Source organism: Acanthochromis polyacanthus, chromosome 13 (genome assembly GCF_021347895.1).
Source record: "Acanthochromis polyacanthus isolate Apoly-LR-REF ecotype Palm Island chromosome 13, KAUST_Apoly_ChrSc, whole genome shotgun sequence".
NCBI classification, from domain to species: Eukaryota; Metazoa; Chordata; class Actinopteri; family Pomacentridae; genus Acanthochromis; species Acanthochromis polyacanthus.
In genome coordinates this window covers 35,755,525-35,776,400 of record NC_067125.1, presented here as the reverse complement: position 1 = coordinate 35,776,400, position 20,876 = coordinate 35,755,525, and the positions used below count along the sequence as shown (strand labels likewise).

Below are 20,876 nucleotides of genomic sequence, written 5' to 3'. Positions count from 1 at the left end.
ATGTAACAACTAATTGTACTGACACTGCTAACTCAAGGTTGTCTGAGGGAGAAAACCATAACAAGCCTCCGTAAGGGACACCTGCATCCTCACTATGAGATACCACTAATGGCTGCATCACATCTCAGCTAACAAAGGAATAATACAAACTGGCAGAAAGCGGGAAGAAGTTTACAGGGGGGGTTTATTTACAGTGTGTGGCTCCTGGATATTGGATGAATCATGTGGCAAGAGATATGGACATATCTGTGCACCAGCTAATGGGAGCGCTAAGTCTAAACCACAGTTTATCCCCGCCTTTAGCAATCACGTTTCAACATTTGAATTATATGCTTGTGTTTTATAACCAATCACATTTCACCACACTGTAAAAAAACGTTCTGTTCATATCAGAGTTCATCCTTTTCTAGGAGGCTATTCCAAATAGAAAAGGTCCATGTACAAGATTCTTTTGAGACACTGATATTTACAAAATAAACAGCTTAATTGGAGAGAAGTAGTATGTCTTCTATCTCAAAAAATGAACACACTCAACAGTGCAGACCAGACTAGACCTGGTCCAGATCAAAAACCTCGTTATATAGCTATATATAGACTGGTCAAGTCAGGCCACATAGTCTCAGAGAGGATAAAATGTTTTTTTTAGCATCCTGTGGTTTATTATAACTTCCTTAAATTTATAAAAAGGCAACACATGGGAATTTCTAGACTAGGTTCCACTCTAAACACTCTGTACGTAGGTCAAATCTTGATCTGATGATGGCCAAGAGGGCCACGAGAGACTCTTTAAAACACAGTTTATTTTTGTAAAAATGGGAAAAATTTAGGTTCCATGTAGAGATTTTCAATTTGGACCTAGTCTAATGTGGTCAAGATGTTGAAAAGAACCTGTAAAATCTCCTATTCATGTGTGTCATTAATGCAATAATGGTTCTTTAGTCTCTGTAGGAGGATCTAGTCCACATACACACGTGGACAAAATTGTTGGTACCCCTCAGTTAAAGAAGGAAAAACCCACAATTCTCACTGAAATCACTTGAAACTCACAAAAGTAACAATAAATAAAAATTTATTGAAAATTAAATAATCAAAAACAGCCATTACTTTTGAATTGTTGATTAACATAATTATTTAAAAAAACTCCCATTGGTTTGCATTTTGACAAGAAGTTTTGATGAGACTGTGTTTTAAAGACTCTTTAGTGGATGTAGAACATTCTAGTCCAGATATGAGTCGTTTGTATATCGTGAGTGTAGATTTTGACCTGGTTTAGTGAGATCTATATTAAATAAAAGCCCTGAAATCATTATTTTTTTTGCTCTTTCACAAACAAAATAAAGGCTCCACAAACTACAAACACTCTCAAACCTCTGTAGAACAATCTAACTTTGATTTGACCCGTCTATACATCGTGAAAAATATGAAAAATTGCACTGAAATCGCCTCTTTTTGGCTTTTTTCTGAAGGATAATCTAGTGTATCTGGTCTAATGTGGTCCAGATGCTAAAATGAAATTATGAAATTTGCCTGGTTTTTTTTTCTTTTTTTGGTCACTTTTACAAATAAAATAAAGGTTCCACAATCTACAAACAGCGTTTTAAAGACTCTTAAGCCTCTGTACGGCAGTTTAGTTCATATCTGACCCGTCTGTATGTAGTGGTTTTAGATCTAAATCAGGTCTAATGTGGTCAAGATGCAAAAAAAATAGTGAAATTTCCCTTTTAACACTTTTTCAAATGATTTTCACAAACCAGTTCCTGTGCTTTCAAGAATCTTTAGCCTGCCTGCCAGAATCTAGTCCAAAATTGACCTTTATCAATATTATATTTGGTGAAAAACAGCAGTAAAATGTTAATCTCAATTTTAATTTTTTGGCAATTTATGAAAAATAGAATAGCAATCTAAAACTGTTTAAAAGACTCATTAGCCACTGTCTAGTCCAATTTAAACAGAATACAGAGGTTTTAAACCTGGTCCAGATGTGGGGGGAAAAGTGCACTTTCCCTTTTTGGTTGTATTTTCCTTAATAGAGGAGGTTTCACACATCTGAACGTGGGTTTGAGTCATCAGTAAAAGCTTACCTAATAAATCTTTACCTTAAAACGTGGGAACTGGTTGCTCAGTGCTGCAAAATGCTTTCCTCAACTTTCCCCTTAAACACAAATGAGAAGCTGACTTCAGAGCCTTAAAGTCAAACTGAGACCTTTGGCGAGTTACGAGGCGCAGCAGCGACACCTGCTGCTCCAACAGAGAACTGACGACTTAAAGGAACCGAAAAGCGAAAGTGCAGCATTTAGGGGAAGCAGTGACTCAGCAGATAAAAGGCACAAACAACAACGTGTGGAGGAAGATCGTGTTACTGACAAGAAACACGAGAAAAATAAGGTCTGCAACTCTGAATCTGAACCGTTTCTCTAAACAGAAATATGTAACTGGAAACTGAAAGTCCATCACATTACTCTGCCTGCTCAACAGCTGTGTCAAAGCATCGAAGTGGTATTACAAGAATTTAAGTTGTATTTTGAAACCCAAACACAGCACTTCAAACAATGTGACCCAGATTCCCCTTCATCTTATGTAATTCAAATTAACTCTTAAATTATTTATTCAAGTTGAAATAGTCACCATTATGTGATTCAAAGTCAGTTTCTGGTGCCACATTATTATAGTAAAGTGCAAATATCAGTAGATGATCAATCAGTGTGGCTTACTGGGCGCTGGAGATAGTGAAGGCAGCATTTCTCAACATGAGAGATGATTCACAAGAAAGGAAAGAAGAACTGCATTTGTTCTGGGAATTTGTTTAAATTGCTGTTGCCTTTTTTGGACATTAAAACCCTTTAATCATCTAGAAACTACTTAAATTTAGTCAGCTCATAACCGCACAATTTGCATGTCACTAAAAGTCACCGCCTGTGGGCTAAACGTTACTGTAACAGTCAGACCTTAGTCAAGATTTGGGTGTCAGTTCTCCCACGGATGCTTCACAACGACAAGCAGCAGTTCTGTATCTTAAACGTCTGCCGTTTATCATTTGGTAGCCATCAAATGATTTCTATTACTGAATAGTACGGTGTGAAACTAGGGTCCCCCAGTCTGAGGATTAACAAAATATCAGAAACAGATTCACAGCTTTTCCGGTGCGACTTTTTTCTGCCAGCATTAGTGTGACCCGCTTCTCTGTTCACACTGAGCAAATTTTAGGATCACAAGAAACTGAATCAACTCCAAGATGTCTTGGAAAACTCTGTACAAAAGTAGGTATGCAGTAAGGGCAGTCACAGCAGACACTAAATTCACTTTTTTTTTCTGTTTTCTGCGCCGGCTTTAAAGCTGCATGAAAAGTAAAAAAGCATTCCTTGTGGTATTTTAAGTTTAATTCACAGCAACAGGGGATTCTTTAGTCTTATTTTATATATACAAAATGTCTTATTTTATTAGATTTAACGTTCCTATTTCTATAATTAGCCTGTTTGAAAGTGAGTCAAACATTTACTGGTTCCAGATGGTATTTTCTGCTGCTTGTTTATAAATTAAATCTCTTCAAGGCTTCTCTTTGGGTTCTGGGAAACTGTAAAGGCCGTTATTGACAATTTTCTGTCACACTACAGGCATGAATGACTCCCTGTGAGAAATAATTGGTAGAATAATCAGTGATAAAGTTGCAATCTGTAGCTCAAAGATGAAAGAGTTCAATAATGTGGATCCTGTCTAAGCCCAAAAACTGTATTTCCTGCAGCATCAATAGAAACTAATGTGAAATAGTTTCATGCAAAAATATTGTTCTTGAACCCAGAGCGGAAAACTAAAAGGAGTGGAATAAAAATTTGAAAAAAAAGCTTTGCATAGACATTTTAAATCACACATAGTTTTACTATAAACATGAATGCTGAAAAATTTAATATGTACCAACATGGAACCCTCTTCCTTTCAGGATTTACAGCACTCAAAATTAAAAAACAAAAAAGTAGAGACACTGTAATTCATTCAGCACACACCAGTGTGTGTCGCTGTGTCTGTAAAGATGATCTTATTTTGGAGCGTGAAGGTGAATCTATTTGAAAATCAGATGTCCAGCTGAGGAGGGAGGGGGGGAAATAAAAATCAGACTCCCAAATTATCTACTGCCAGACATTTTTGACATCGGTATTATTAACAAGATTCTGTACAGTCTGAGGACATACAAAAGAATGCTTCAGTGACTGAAAAACAATAATTAAGTCATTGACAATATTAATATATTTATATTAATACCAACAAGGCTGTTATTTTTTTCTGTTCAAGTTTAGAACATTAACCATTTGTTTAAAATTGAGGGTAGTAGTCATTGTCTTGTGTGTAGTGTCCTGCAGGGTCAGTCATCTCGTCTCAGGTCACCACCTCTCGTCTTCAGCCTCCATTGTGGCTCAGGATCTTTCCAGTTTCCCCCAGCACTAACTTACCAGTTCCCAAGCAACCCCAAACACGCTGCTCACATGGAATGAAAAGAAAAATTCACAAGGAATCTACACAAAGAACAAAAGTTGCACTTGGCCTCTTTCTTCTCTGTATAAAAAAAAAGTAGTATAACTGCAACCTGTTCCCTTCCCAACATCTACTCCAAGACATTGTTACCCTCCGAAAAAAATCATACAGAATACAGTACATCACGTTTTGTTTTACTTCACTTGAACTGCAAAACGAGAGGGCAGGGATGGGCGGGGAACAGAAATAAGAATTTACCAAGTCTACACTGAATATGATTCTCTGTGGATCCACACAGAAATCAGAGGGAACAGTTAAACTGCATTTTTTTTTGTAGCGGCGTCCATGACAGCTAAACGACGACTCCCCTCCCCGCCTAATTTCCACAAGTCCTCTTCACCCCAGCAGTGGAGGAAGATAAGGGCGTGGTGTTGTTTAATCGTTCTTCTTCTGCCCCTCTGGTTTGTCTGTGATGCTAGCAGGGGCAGCGTTCGCCGTGTTGTTCTGAGAGTGGTCTACTCCGCTAGTACCAAACTCATTGACTCTGTTGGGATCGACTCGATAGATCCAGCGCTGGTAAAGGTAGATGAAGAACACCACATCTGCAGGGGAGGAAACAGGTGCGTTCAGTGAGACAAGAATAATTAAACTCTGTTGTGTCCTCATTAACCATTTTTTATCAAGCAGCAAACGACTGAGTAGTCAGATGCAGTCTTAGACCCAAACAAAGCTGTTAGCTTGGTAATCATGTAAAAACCAGTGCAATATAATCGGTAAAGATTGACAGTAAAGACAGTTATGAATCCTGTTTACAAAAGGGGAGCATTCATGTCATTGGTAGGTGCGAGGTGGGCCAAACATTTACAGAAATGGCCTTACAAACCACCTGTCAAGCCTTTCTGTTTCCTCCACATTGTAGGATCTGACAGCTTCCACCACAACGTCATCTCTAAGTGCGCCATAGCAACTACAAATAATTATTACTTGATGTAAATACAGCTCTTTGAGCATGTGGAAAACACAACAATGGAAGGTTTATTATGTGAACCAATATAGTGAACTTATGCTGAACATGACGTTAGAGAGAAAACTTTTGCCTGACAACGAACCAGAGAGGCCTGAAAAATGGCACCCACACAGCAGGTTTTCAGGGTAAGTACCCTTTGCCCTTTAAGAGATTCTACAGGGGCAATCCCAGTGCTCTAAACATGTACAAAGGTTTGGGCCGCCTTAAAACAGCACACGAGTTGGAAAATGGCCTAATGAAGCCAATTTAATTTGGATGTAAATATGAGGCAGAAGTAAAACTGTGCAGTTTGCAAGTGATTCAGTGTGATTATGAGTTTAAATGGATACAGAGCTTCCATAGATATTGAGTTTCCTCATCAAAATTACAATCAAAATAGTAATTCTGAAATCACGTGGAAGTGTCATAAAGTCCCTGAGGTTTTACAGCTGCTTCAGCTATTTAATACAATCTTCTAAAGACTTCACTTTGAAGCCTGTGTTGTTGTGCATCTAATACAGTTTGTAAATGACCTGTAAAGATCCACAGACATCAAAATTCATGAGTGAGAAAAGCAAAAATCCAGAAAATCAGTTCTGAAGCTGAGCTGCCTCACTAACATATCCATGACTCCTGAGTAAAAGAAAGCTGTGAACTCATGTGAGCCTCTGCATGTTAAACTAGATGAGAAGGAACTGAAAACTAAGACAGCCTTTAAATCAAGCCATAGAAATAAAGAAAAAAATGTGGATTAAAGTGTAAAAGGTTTTTGGCGATAGCAGTGGTTGTGATTAATTTCAGTTTCTGAAGATGTGACTTCATGTAGATGTGTTTACTACCAACATCTGTGAATTTAGTTTACTTAATGTAAACTTAATGTATATGTAATAGCACAAAAACAGTCCCTGATAAATTTTCTGATAACAATGGAAATATGTGACATGTAGTGTATTAACACTAGGTGGAGTTAGAGCACCACTTATAACTAATTCTGTGGCAGAAGTCAGTGGCTAATGATAATTTGGACAGTTGGTAAAATGATAGAATTAGATCAGTGTGCTAAAATCAAAATAGAAGGAAAAGAAAGGAGAGCAGTACTTATTTTACAAAAACAAATCAAAATCTGGATAAACTGTCTGCCCACTTCAGGAACCACCATAAAGTTCCATGAATTCAACCTGAAACTGGCTCCAGCAAACGCCGCACACCCCAGCTTATCGTCTTCAAGCTACAAACACAAAATGGCTCCTCTTCAAAGTTGTCAGAAGAAGTTAAATGCAGTTGGTTTAGTTGATTATTAACTTCCTCTGATCCTAGTACAATTATAAAAGGAAACACAAAAGATTTAGATGAGGGAGAGCATACCATCTCTGAGGCATCCTATCCTGTACATCATGGGCATCTTGATGACAAAGGCAAACAGGTCATCAATAAAAGTATTGAGAGCCTTGTAGGTGAGCATCCTCCACGGGAGGTGGGCTACAGATTTCATTTTGTAGTTGATGAATAGCTGTGGCGTCATTGTAATGAAACCTGAAGACCAAAATAGAGAAAGGAAGGAGCTGGTTAGATAATAGAAAACAATTTCTACACCACAGGCAGTAAATTAGCCAGCAGGCAACATGACTGAGCGCGCCCGTGTGAAGTCTATTAATACACAGCACATTAGCAGAGGCTATTGGGAATTGGGTATGTATCCATGATGCAAGTATGAAAACATTAGCTGTGTGTGCAGCCACTCAGAGACAGTCAAGAGACAAAAATAATCAGGTTTATCTCTGGGCTTTAAAAAAGATTTAAATCAACAGATACAAAATCTGCTGGACACAATGTGTCAACAGAGAGTGAAATCAACCCTGTACATTAGCTACAAGTTAACAAAAACACATGCAGCAAGTGTTTGCTGCTTCATCCAAAATGATCGTCAATGTTAACTAAATCTTTAGGATACAACTGATTCTTGTTTTTAAAAACAGTTTTCTAAAGTAAGAGTTTCAGTATTTGCTCAATTGCTACTAGTTTCATATTTTATAAAATAAATTTTACTGACTTTAAATGAAAAACACTTAAGCATTTTTGGGATTTATTATATTATTTTTAAATGTACACTACTGTTCAAAAGTTTGGGTTCACCCAGACAATTTCATGTTTTCCATGAAGACTCACACTTTTATTCATGTACTAACATAATTTCACAAGGGTTTTCTAATCATCAGTGAGCCTTTTGACACCACTAGCTAACACATTGTACCACTAGAACACAGGAGTGATGGTTGTACCCCTATGGAGATATTACATTAAAAATCTGCCATTTCCAGCTAGAATAGTCATTTACTACATTAACAATGTCTAGACTGGATTTCTAATGTCATCTTCAATGAATTTTTTTCCCCCAAAAATACAGACTTTCTAAGTGACACCAAACTTTTGAATGGTAGTGTACATCTATTGCATTTTAGTGAAGCATTTAGTTAAACATCAGCACTGTGTGAATTCAGTATGATTTCATGTCTAATATACTAACAAATTCTAATAAATCACGGAGTGTCTTGTCAATCTGAAAAACCATCTGCTTCTCCACAATTTCCTCTTTCCTCCCTTTTGTGCTTGACATACAAATGTTCCTACATCAAAAGGACACAGGCAACAAAATGATTTGTGGTGCAGTGTATAAGAGCTTAAGACAAACTTACCAAAGGTTAACAAGAAGCCATAGAGCATGCTGAGTACCCATGAGTACCAGCCTTTGTGCTCTACGTACAATAAACTGTAGACCGCATAGCAGCCAAACAGAGGGTAGAGCAGCCACGACAAGTACTTGAAGGCCATCTGTGGGCAAGGGAAACAAAGACAAAAATTTCAGTAAAAAGTAATTGGCTTGAGCAAAATCGAGCTAATTTTTATGACTGTGATACTATATTCAACCCAAACAAGAAAAGTGAATTTCGATTGCCTTTCTCCGCCTAGAAATCCTCTGTTAACTTGATGAGTTCAATGATATGTTTCGTCGGTTGCAACCTCCACTGAATGTGTCCAACGTTTAAAGTGCTGCATGTGAGTGCTGCTTTAACTTACATCATCATAGATTTTGGTTGAAGACTCCACATATGTTGACTTGTCTGTGAATACCAATCTTGGGAACACTCCTGCAATTTTGTTCTCTCTGTCCAACTGGAGTAGGACAAGAAAAGCTGGGTTAGCATAGGTTTGCATTTGGATCAACAAAACAGAAGAAAAGCAAAGCTGGAAAAATCGATCTGGCTTTTTAAAATGTAACCGATTCAGGTAAATACTATTAAAAACTGTGCATGAAAAAAAAAAGTGTGACTTACTCTGACATCCATGACCTTGGTGATTTTCCACAGGTCAATGAGAAGACCAATGAAGACGCTGACCTGCACCACAAAGTTGGTTTCGTTGTCCAGTATGTACAGCAGCACCACTAGAGACTGAAATACTCCAAATATGATGGAGCGCACTGACAGACCTTCTAGAGACTGTCTGCTGTTCCAAAATTGGATATCTGAGGAGAAGAAAGCACCAAGGTGAAGCTGCGGTGGACAGACACTGTACAAACTATTCTTCTGTTCTTAAATGAAGTCCTGAATTGAGAGCAGCTGTTGGGATCTTACCATTCTTGAAGGCAAGAAACTCAAAGATGCTGTGCACAATGGAGACAACAATGGTGAGTCCCAGGAGGTACGGGTTGGTTTCCAAAAGGGCCACCTACACAAAGACAGGGTTTTAAACTCATGTTACAGAGGTGACACCATGAATGTCAATTTTTATGTTTAATCAGAAAGGCAGAAGGTTACATTAAGCTAACCAGCAAGGACGCTGCCCACTCTAGGGTGTTTATATTTAACTTAAGTACACCCATCTGCACTGTTATGCCAAAAAAAATTATAAAGTTATTGTAGGTGCAGATGATGAGGTCAAAGTGCACTGCATCACATATTTCATACAGTTCATAGCATAGATAACATTCCAGAAAGCAGAGGAGCTCAAAAGTTAAATTGTGTGTGAATAAAGATCAACATAAGTTTCTATGAAAAAAAACTTGATCCACATATTTAATTAAAAGTGACACAGCATACTGATCATGCCTGATTACAGATTTGACCCAATCCTTTACTGTTCCAATATATCCAAATAAAAGTATCTAAATGAGAGCCATTATTGTTGCAGCTCCACCTAAAAAAAACAAAACAAAATGCAAAAATATGCACTAAAGTTCAGTCTTCATGATCCGTGACCACTTACTTTGACAGAGTCTTGGTCTTCGTCAGACTGCTCGTAGGTGTCCTCGGGAAGGAAATTCCACGGTGAGCGAGCGTTCTGGGCGGCATACAACTGCCAGCGCCACAAGGACAGCGGGCAGTAGATGAGGCGCAGCGGGAGCTTTGTCAGGGTCTCGTTGATGGGATAGTAGTCCTTCTGAAGGTTCCAGTAGTCGTTAAAGTACACAATGGGGTAGTAGTCGCCACTCACTGCATCAAACTTAACATCTAGTATTGGATAGGGAGGAAGAGTAGAAGATGGTTGAGTCATTCCATGTCAATTCAACAAATGCTTGTTGCACCACTTTCTCAGATCCTCCCAAAAAATTTTTTGGGCTTTATTTGGGTAATTTTATGAACAAATGCAAAGTATTATGGTTATAAACATACAGTATAAGCAGTAATGATCTAATCTAATACCCATAGTCAGTCCAAACTTAATCCTCGCCTATGATTTTAGGGTTTTAAACTACTAAAAAAAGCAATTTATACTCCTTTTACATGGTCAGAATTTTTTCCCCTTCCAAAACTTTTACCCTTCTGGTGAGAAAAGTATAGAAATGAATGAAAATAAAAAAATACTGGACTGTGGAATTTCCCAAAATATCCTTATTATTTCATGGGCGACTTTATTTTGGGTTTTTCATGCCTCTATTTTAGGACTTATTCTTGTGAAAAGACATTGAAAGAATGAATTTTCTTCTTTACTAATGAAAGTTGCATAAGGTAAAAGTTTTAAAACATTAAAATAAAGCTTATTTATTGATTTATAGGCCGTTGAACTCAGGTGTAGACCCAAAATAGCCTAACTTTAGGCATTAAAAAGTGCATGTGGGATACATGGTACGCGGTTCAAATTTTTTTTGGAGGAACTAGTATGTGTGAAGTATGTGTGAACTTACTTTCATATTTGTTTCTTGTGCCAAAGATGAGCAACTGCTGAATCAATTTACTATACATTTTGATCCTCGTTTTTGTTTTTAGGAACCATTTACATGACCAACTAAAGATGAAAGATGAATCTGAAGCATCAGCATCGTAGTATAAGTTACAAAGGGCATATCTGAAGTTAATTATTATATAGACATTGTTTTTTCTTTCATACAGTAACTGAATAAGAAGAAATGGCATCACTCCCAGACTGCATTCTCAGGACAGCCTCGGTATCGTATTTGACTTATCAGCTGAATTTGAAGATTTGCAAGTGAAATTCATGCACCCAAAAGGTCCCAGCAAGAAGTTCACATGGCCTAGAAAGGATGACGTAGTGTGGGTGCCTACAGCCCACATCCTCTGTCCAATCACTGCTCCTTCAACACGCCGTGGTGGACAGTACCACATATCTGGTGCAGATGATGGCCTGATTTCAGAGAAATTCAAGCAGTTCAAAGGACAGAAATAGTGGTGTGATAAGTTGGGGACAAATTACATGTTTTACATGGGACCTAAGGCAATATAACTCATTTTAACTGCAATATATTAGTTAGAATTCCTAAAAAAACGCCTATAAAACATAGTGCATTTCTTGGTTAAATTGGCCATGAAGGATTCAAGAAACAATGTTGATACTTCAGATATCAATTATTCGGATGTTTATTGTTATACAGACAAAGTTTCATGTTTCTACTCCATGTCCCACATTGGTTTCTGTGCCAATATATGTATGGTGTTTTTCAGTCTGTTTCATAAATAGGCATCGTTTTGAGGTCTAAGGAGACTAGCTAGCTCTTGGATATTTTTAGGTTAGAGAGAACTTTTAAGGTACTTTGAGATTTTTATAACATATGAACCTTGTTACTTATTAAAATTTGTGAAAAAAATGCCTAAATTCTTGAAAAATGCCATTTTCGCCAAATTTTTAAATTGCCCTGTACCACAGAGAAATGGGTATATTCATTCCAAAAATTTTTTTCCTGCTCTATTGTTAAGGTGTTTGAACCCTTCAGATCACTTGTAAGTCTATATCATCAGTCAGTTCCCAGTATTATCTTCCTAAATCAAGCCTTTCTACCTAACATATCAATTTCCGAGTGGAAAAATAGGGATTTAAATATTTTATAACTTAGCAAATAGCAATCATATGATGTTAAAACTTTGCAAGTAATCTATTCTTATGTTGGGATAGTTAAAAAAAAAGTTTGGAGATGATCAGAGGAGGTCATGCAACAAAATTTCCTCAGATTTGTTGAAATGAGATGGAATGGCTCGGTTTAACTCAAAACCAGAACTGAAAAGTATGTTCATCACACTGCTGTTGCATCTGAAAACTCTACAAAACAAACCCCAAAACATTTAAAGCAACTTACGCTGGTCTAGCGGTGGAGGAACAGAGCCTTTAACCCAGGCTGTGTGATCATCCACCATGTTGATGGTGAGGTTGGGGTGCCAGTGTGAGATAATCTCCACTGGACCGTGGCTCTCTGCCCGCTGTGAGGAAACACAGTTGATTAGACATGTCAGTGATGAACTGCATCAACTTCTGTACAGAGAGGTTTCAGATCTGAGATGGGACGCCAGGAACCAAGACATTGTATTTTAGCCCAACGTTACAATGATCTTCTCTGCTGATGACTAGATGAATACAAAGCTAAATCCAGTAAGTCAGCTACCTAATATTCTTTTAAAATGATTTCAAGAAATTTCAATATGAAAATAACCTTGATTTACTTAAAACCTTTTTCAAGATTTCCTACAAGACGTGTGTCTACAAGATCTATTTGGACATTAATGCTGCTTTTTAAAACAATTATATTTAGTCATTTTAAACATATATGTACAATATACACATACACAAGAACAACTACCAGCAAAATACATTAACTAAATATAAAAGAAAAGAGAAAAAAGAAAGATGGAGCTACTAATACTACTAATAAAAGTCTACCATTAGTTCAAACTGAGAGCAAAGCTTTGTATTGTTTTTTTTAAGTTTCTTCTCTTGAAAAATCTGTCTGAGGATCTTTTTCCACAAATGGGCCTCACATCTTTCCACACATTTTTCCCCTAAAGCAACATAAATTTCAGTCTTAAAATGTCTCTTGTGAGGAACAGCTTTAAACAAAGGGTGAAGACAACACTAGTAGAAATTCTACTTTAAATCAATGACAATAATTGTATCAAGTATCAAGAAGGCAATCCTGCTGTCTTCTGCTCTACAATGAAAATGACTTTGAACAGCTGGGGCAGGTAGGACTAATAGGAAGCCCAACTATGAAGCTTTCTATAGTTGACTCTGTTCATATTAAAATACACTACATTACACCTAAACACTGTGAAAATAACAAAACTAACCTTAATCATCTCTGGATCTGCTTCTGTCTCTCCTGTAAGCAGATTCTTGGTCTTCTGAAACTTTCTTCGCTTGAATTTATTCAGCACTGAAAGAGTAAAACAGCAAAGCTCAACACTTTGCAACGATCACATATTACTGTATACAGAGTGTGTGTGTGTTCTACATGTGCGTACTTCTTGTTGCATGAACTGTTGCCAGTCTGCGATACTGCCCCTTGCGTTTGGGATCTGGGTGGAATCCACTTTTAGTGAAGTAGACGTGTATGTAGAGGGATCCGTTCTGCTGTACCTTCTGCAACCAATCAAGAAGTGTTTAAAGCTTCACACTAACACACATCTACATCTCAGATCTGTAAATTTCATCACTAACTGGTCATTCATGCTCTTTACCAACATCTGCCTGAGTTTCTAAACAAATGCTTCCTCAACCATCCAACCAACTACTGTCTGTCACGCCTCCCCTCCATCCTCAGTCATCCTCACCTCTGGGATGTCCATCTCTTTATAATGCTGATAGCAGCCGTCTCCATCCTCCCCTGTGGTCCAGTCTCCATAGACCAGGTCCCTATGGAACCAGAACATGGCATCTGTGTTGTTGAAGTCAGAGAACACCTCCTCCTGGGACACGTACACGTACAGGTCCTGCAGGCATGGTGATAAAATAAAGATCTTTATGATATTACAGTGTCAGGAGGGAACGGGCCAGTCCGTCTGACAGGGAGAGATAACACTGGTTCACTGTCTGAATACTTGAGGGGATCAGAGTGAAAGAGGTGTTTATGAAAGAAGCTTTTATATTCAGATATAAAAAAGCTGGCAATGCAGATAGAAATCTGTTGGAATTTTATGAAGAGGTGTAGTACCATGAGGGTGTCTTTGGTGAAGAGGTTTCGACTGGGTACCCTGGGGGCACCAGCTGGTGTGTTGGGGTCAGGAGTGGACGGTCCTCGGCGGAACCAGCTGCTGATTGCCCAAATTATGAAGATTCTGGAGGAACAAGTGCAGAGTTAGAGAAAAAAAAAAAACGGATTTAATCCATAAGGAATTACAGACAAAGAGGGAAAACACACAATAAAAAGAACTAAATTATGAAAGAGTAGAGCAAGGGGGCATATATCTGATTACTGGCAGATGTAAATGGACATGTACTGGGTACACTAGCATAAACATCCTGAGAAGTGCTTTGTTTTGACCCTTTCTCTTGAGATGTAAACAGCTGCTCCAGGAGAGTTAAACAACAACTAAAATTGCTGTGGCAGACACAATATTGCAAATTCTAAAAAAAAAGAACTAATTCGTACCTGACGTTCAAACTGTCTTTGTGTGTTAGTCACAGTCACTAGACAAGATCTGTGTTTGGTATTCCTCAGTTCACAGAGTTCACAATGATCTAATATATCCCACTGAACATGTGCATATTGTTTAGCCACCGCTACTGCCTACTCCACCTAATGGCAGACAGTAAAAACTATATGTGATCACAGCTAAGCAAACTGGCCACTGCTAGATTCTACAAATCACAGATTCATTCATTCACCCTTGGACTGCCAATAAATAATTCTTGTGAATTACTTTTGAGGTCTGGTGTCGTAAATATGACATTGTTTTCTGAAAAATAGTTTGTGATGGATGCACCTAGGTTTTAAGTTGCTCATTACATATATTATTCTATATTATACACTCATTTTTACTTTATTTCAGCATACATTTTGTTCTGGTCCCAGAATTGTACATTACAGCTTGAAGCAGAAAATATTACTAATGAAAGATGATGCACTTATGCAGCACACAGGCTTTTCCAAATTCTAATCCCGAAAATTGCTAAAATGTTCCGTGCCAAAGGCGAGGATTTTAAATAGTTAATGCAATACAATCTTTTTTGATCTAATAAATGAACCTGTTCTTTTACTTGAGCTACTGCCAATTGGCTGGCAACATAACTGCTCGCCTCAGGCAGGAACACCAACCATGGGCTGTAATTCACAGTAGGTGCCAAAAAAGTCCTACACTTGTTTCAGCTCTAAACACGCTTGTGCTTTGCAAAAGAAAAAAAAGCTCTGCTTCTGAGGTACATTTAGGTTATGCAGGAATATATCCCTCCAAAGCTGACTGAAACTATTGAAATCCACAAACACTTGGCAGCAGTACATTCACCACAGTCCAGAAACACCACAAAGCTTTTACACCCAACGTAGGTGCATGAGATCATAATTTTGGCTGTGAAAGAACCAAAACAAGACCTTCACACTGATGATGACATGTACTCGCTTTTCTTGGTATCAGTGTTTTTGTGAAATTTAAGTGATGAAAAGTCTGTGAACCAAAACGTCCTTGATAGTGAGTAGAAGGGGCTGGCAGGATTATAGAGTTTATCACCACAGTCAGAGAGTAGTACTTGGTGAAAAACTGAATACAGCAAAGCACTGAACAATAAGTAGACTCAGACCTGGGCGATAATACAATAGTCTATTGCACCTCCAATAGACATTTTAACAATATCAATAGGAAAAAATAATTTGATAATCTCACATAACAGTCCTTTATCTTGTTTTTTTTATATGATTTATTTATTTTTTAATGTGTATGTGTTTGCGCTCAATTTCAATTTATTACCCGTGTACCTTTATAAACAGGGTAAAGTGATTAAAAAAAGTGGTTAAATTCAAAATAAACCTGTTATCTCCTGGCCTTTACAAATAAAAACAGGTCACTTAGAAAACAGCTGTATTTGTCGGGGGATTATTAACTGACAAAACATTTTTATTGTGACTTCTCAGCTCTATAAAAACACTAAGATATCTGTCAGCAGATCTGACCCTCGTCAGATCGTCAAGTCAAGCCACACGCTTTCTTTGAAGACTTTACCAAAACAGAAATGGAAATCCATCAATAAACATTTTTGTCTTGCTCTTTTATACAACAGTTTCCACAAAAAGCTTGACAAAACAGTAAACAGAAGCAGACTGTAACCTCTGTACAGTATGAACTTCAGCAGCAGCTCAGCACACTGTTTCCTGTTTGGACTGTGGCGCCTAACCCTTATGTTAATTATTACACCCTTAACATCAGTAGAAGCTTTTATGTGTGGGCTGGGTCTCTGTTTGTAAAGACAACCCGAACCAGGTTAAAAACAGAAACTCACCTGAAGAGGACCCCCTTAATGACCTGCCAGGCATTAGGTGCTTGTTGTTGCTGCTGCTGCTGTTGCTGAGGGTCCTGTGCATTTTCGGCTGTCTGCACAGCCTGGCCATCTGTTGCTGCAGCAGTTCCATTGCTGCTCACCTACAGCCAAACACAGACATAGAAACACGGTCAGTGTGGCCAAAGGAAGTTACAATAACGACGCAGCAGTACTACCATCTAATGAAGTACATTAAAAGCAAAGGAGCAGCTTCTCTGGCAGTAAAAAGGAGCCATTCATCTACTCCCAGGCCAATGTGGCCACAGTACTCCGTGAAAAGCCCAAGGTGGTGATATAATGATTTAATTAAGAATGGATTGATTCATCTTCAGTCTTCAGCTTTAATAAATACAAATGTCAGACCTGTCACTTAATGATGTGCTTAGGTCAAGTAATAATAGAATAATAGTAATAATAAAATTTTAACAGAAATTTTGCAAGCAATAGACATCAGAGATTTGAAAGCTCAACCACAACCACTTTAATAATCAGTAAACTCACATGAGGCAAAAATGCCAAACATTCCCTTGCAGTGGCTTCTCAAATGTGAGGATTTACTATTTTTCTCCCTTTATGTAACTGTAAATTGAACACACAAGGAAATGAAAAACTGAGAGGAATTTTAAACAATTTCTGATATTTTATAGACTAATTGTTTATACAAAATAAAGAGAAAAATAAATTCATGAATGAAAAGAAAACTGCAATTGCTGCAGCTCTACAATCATTACAAATCACAGGACGTCTGAATGTGACATAAATGCAAACAAATAGCGAGAAATTTGAAACTGCGTAGATCAATCAGTCTGTGAAAACTAACACTGACAAACAACTATTACTACTATTTAACCATCATGACCCATTGGTCTGATTGGGCCTTTGCAGCTTTGGCAGGTTAAATAACTTGTATAATGGTCAAAATCATGTGAGCATCAGTACACAGAGTAAAAGTCACTTGATGGATAAAATCTATTAGTTTGTTCTTTAATGCGTTTTTCACCCCTCTGAGCTTCAGCGTGTCCATGTAACCCCCCACCCTTCCAGCAAAGCCACATTCTATTCAAGTGACACAATGGACAAGCACATGCCAAGTCATGAGACTCATTCACTATCTAAACATCTAATCTCCCCTGTTGTCACCAACACAAGAGAAACCAGCGGCTGGCCCCTAGAAACAATCAACACTTGAGGCTGAAAAATATTTTCTGTTTAAGCCGATTATTATCATTCATTGGGGTGACGGTAAGACTTAGAATGAGTAAACCCTAAAATGCAAAGGTTTGTGATGAGCAGACAAGATTTCAAAGCCATCAAGTGGCTCAAAATCAGATTTTCACTGCAATGTTCTGTTCCTTTACAACATATAGGAGCAATTCTATTATCAGAGACATGATGTCTGTCTCCTGCACGGACCAATGCAATAACCAAGACACTGACAGATCACCAATTTCCTCAGAAACAGGTCATTGCTTTCAAGTCAAGATAATTTACAACTGACACACTCTGAGCAAGGATTAACAATTAACCACCTCGTCAGGGTTCAGAGTAAATGCTTCACACCGGCCTGTCACTGTGTTTGGCATTAAGAGAGGAAAAAGTTCAGATAAGTCACTTGTTCACAGAGAAGTGGAGATTATTCTGGTAATGTTTGCCACACGGGGTGACACTATCTGCTGCATGTGATAACAAGCAATGCAATATAATGCAATAAATAAGGCTACGAAAACACTGAATCTGTGCTACAATATAGGTCTGCTAACAGTCCAGGCTATGTTCTCATATTTAGTGGACATGCAGTACAAGAAAAACTTAAGGAGCTTTGGCATGGCGACTACTGACACTATCAACACAACTACAGAAAGCAGAAAATGAAGGCCAAACTGAGAAAATGAAAAGCAGAGCAAACACCTGTGGTTATATCTGGATACTCTCCACTTAGTGTCCTCCCTCCCGCTTATTATCATCACAGAAATCTTTCTCAACAGCACTGGGCCTCAAGAGCAACATAAGTGCTCCCTCTGAAAACTAATAGTGCATTTATCCTGACAGAGCAGTTTTATTACAAAAGAGACACTTAGTGCATGTTGTACCCTTGCCCTAGTTTCTGCCACATGTGTATTCATATTAAATATGAAGCACAGAGATAAGCATCACTTTTTCTGGCATATAAATCCCAGACAAGCTGTAAAAATTAAAAAAAAGGAAAAAAGTGTAACAAACTGATCTCTGAAGGGATTCTTCTGTTCTCTGAACAACACAGATACATAACCTATTTGTCAATTTGCAACTTTTTTTAACCAAGATTGTTGTAGGATATGGCTAAACAATTGGGTGATGTCAAAATTAGATCACTGTTACTGCAATATTATTACATTCTTTAACTTTACTGCAGAATGTGCAATACTTAGGTGCTGCATTGGGACCATGAATACCCTGAATGCTTCAATATCAAAGACAGTTTGTAGACATGTCCTATTATTTTCTGAATTTTTTAAAATTATTCTTATTTTTACTGTATTTAGCTGAACACAGTTACAGCTTTTGCTATAACTATTCTGTCTCCTGTGCTATTTAAAAAATGCGACAAATACATAGTACATGCAACTGGCATCTATAAGTCATCATCCCTGCCTTATAATAGACAGCACTTCATTTTGATGGTGTCTCGTGGTAGTGATCTATGACATGTTTTAAATCTCTGGCACAATAAATATTGAGCAGAAGCTTTAAAAATATATATTCCAAATTCAAAATATTTGTTAGAATTATGACAATTAAATATCATTCCCAAGTCTCTGAGCTCTACTGTAAGGCACTTTGAAGGAACTTGCAATGCCTTTAAAACTAATTTAAAATGTGTTCTGTGATGTTCTGATCTGTCTTTGCTTTATCAACACTCAGCTCTGCAATTCAACATGACAACATATTAGAGGCATAAACTGGGAGTAAAATTATGTTAGATATAAAATTGAAACCATTAAAATGAAACCTAAAAGAGCAACCCTCAAGTTACACTGTGCCCTGAATCACTTCATAGAGCAATCACTGAGTGTCATGATCTGTCTACAGAGTCAAGATTTGTAATTTGCTACAACCTCACTGTCTTGTTGTCTCAATATTAGTGTGACTACATATTTTTGTCGATTTGAGGCTTGAGGGCAGAGGAGTCCGGTGGTTTGCCTCTGAAGAGTGATGATTCATGATGACCTCTGTTAACTTGTGATAAGCATTTGTCACTCCGGAAAACAATTGCCAGATAGCTACAAATCTGAAGCAGCTCCTAGAATCACAAGTTCAAAGCATTTTCTACATTTGACAATAGATGTCTGTGTAGATTTTCAGTCAACAAGGTCATTATAATCCTAACAGCTTCAGTAAAAAGAACTGGACATCTCTTTTTGGTTCTTGAGGGGGTTTCCCTTATCATTTAAGAGGAATCCTCAGACAGTAAAGCTGTAGCAAAGAGCAGAACCGAAGAAGCCTCTTGGCTGAGAGGTTAAAGATCTATTCGAAACAAAAAGAGAAGTCCAGTCGCCTCATATTGAAGCTCTTAGATTGACGACAGCTACACCTGATTCATCCAACTTGTCAAGCTGAACTGACAGGAAACCCCCTTTCTGTGGGACTTAGGAAAGACAAATTGAACAAGAGGTTTTCCCTGCAATGACTTTAAGTAAAAGGCAGGTGAAAATAGCAAACCTGTGGTGGGAACTGTGAGTGTGAGCTGCTTGAGACTGGCCTGGTTAATGAAGCCAAGCTGCGCTGTTCAGGTTCAGGCCTTGTGATAGCGAGCTGACACACTGCAGCAGTCAGTTGGCTCACACCAACACACTCGTTGCCAGCTAATTATCGGGTCAGTTTAACGTTACCGTGTGTGTTCAGGTGAGATTTCACCGTCAACGCCGCCTTCCCTCCGTACAGCCAGGATTTCTCGTTAACGGCAGGAGGGGGTCGTTTTAAAACCAACCGGCACTGACAACGTCACTGAGGCTCGTGTAACGATGGCTAGCACGTTTAAACGTTAACGGTCCCGCAGTAAACGTTCGACCGAACAAACCGGCCCCCATCCCCCAGACGCGAAAGGCAAGAAACGGCAACAAGAGTGTCATTCATTTTTACCTCGCCGTTGCTCATGGTAGCTTTAGTTGCTTCGCTCTCCTGCGTCGCCATCTTTCCTCGTCTCTATCGCGCACACACCACACCACACTGCTGGCTGGGAAGCTGCGCGTTCTCTCGCGAGAGGTCTGCAGTAGCGTCACCGGAGTGACGTGGATCCAGGGGAGTGAGGGGAGAAATGTGATAAATATTGTAAGCTGCTTTTTTTGTGACAAGGCTGACGAAACTGCAAGAAACACTGCTTAGTCACGCATCGTGTTGCCATAAAATGAAGGCTGTCTAAACAGGGAAAATGGAAAATGTCCTTGATGTTTAATTATAGCAACAGACCAACAAACTGTAAACAGAACATATGTTTTAACCTTCACATTCAGGTCACTACATGGGCAAGTACTAAGACAAAGTGTGAAAAACTTAATTTATCACTGAAATGTGAGATTATTCAAAAATCATTTCACCTCTCTATAATTGCATTACTCCTTAGCTGAATACCTAAGTTGAACCAGCAGGTATTTCCTTTAATATTGCACAATATGCA

The 20,876-nt window shown here is 38.2% G+C and overlaps 1 protein-coding gene across 1 annotated transcript; it reads right to left on the bottom strand.

The window, feature by feature from the left end:
• Positions 1–3,848: 3,848 nt before the first annotated feature.
• Positions 3,849–20,477, bottom strand: clptm1 (CLPTM1 regulator of GABA type A receptor forward trafficking). The gene is made up of 14 exons (XM_022221019.2): positions 20,342–20,477; positions 16,184–16,323; positions 13,905–14,028; positions 13,525–13,683; positions 13,216–13,333; positions 13,042–13,127; positions 12,057–12,177; positions 9,734–9,978; positions 9,103–9,196; positions 8,803–8,993; positions 8,546–8,641; positions 8,164–8,299; positions 6,836–7,003; positions 3,849–5,066 (listed from the first exon to the last, which is right to left on the bottom strand). Exons 1-14 carry the CDS (start codon positions 20,390–20,392, stop codon positions 4,900–4,902), a joined length of 1,896 nt encoding a protein of 631 aa, XP_022076711.1. The 5' UTR covers positions 20,393–20,477; the 3' UTR covers positions 3,849–4,899.
• Between the last annotated feature and the right edge of the window lie 399 nt (positions 20,478–20,876).

What these genes read in the sequence shown, in the direction of transcription:
- clptm1 (XM_022221019.2), bottom strand. Translation starts at nt 20,392, where the DNA reads ATGGCGACGCAGGAGAGCGAAGCAACTAAAGCTACCATGAGCAACGGC. An exon ending in CAGATCCAGAGATGATTAAG is followed by an intron (nt 12,178 to 13,041) that starts GTTAGTTTTGTT and finishes GTTTCCTCACAG; the next exon opens with CGGGCAGAGAGCCACGGTCC. An exon ending in TCCTCCACCGCTAGACCAGC is followed by an intron (nt 9,979 to 12,056) that starts GTAAGTTGCTTT and finishes ATCCAATACTAG; the next exon opens with ATGTTAAGTTTGATGCAGTG.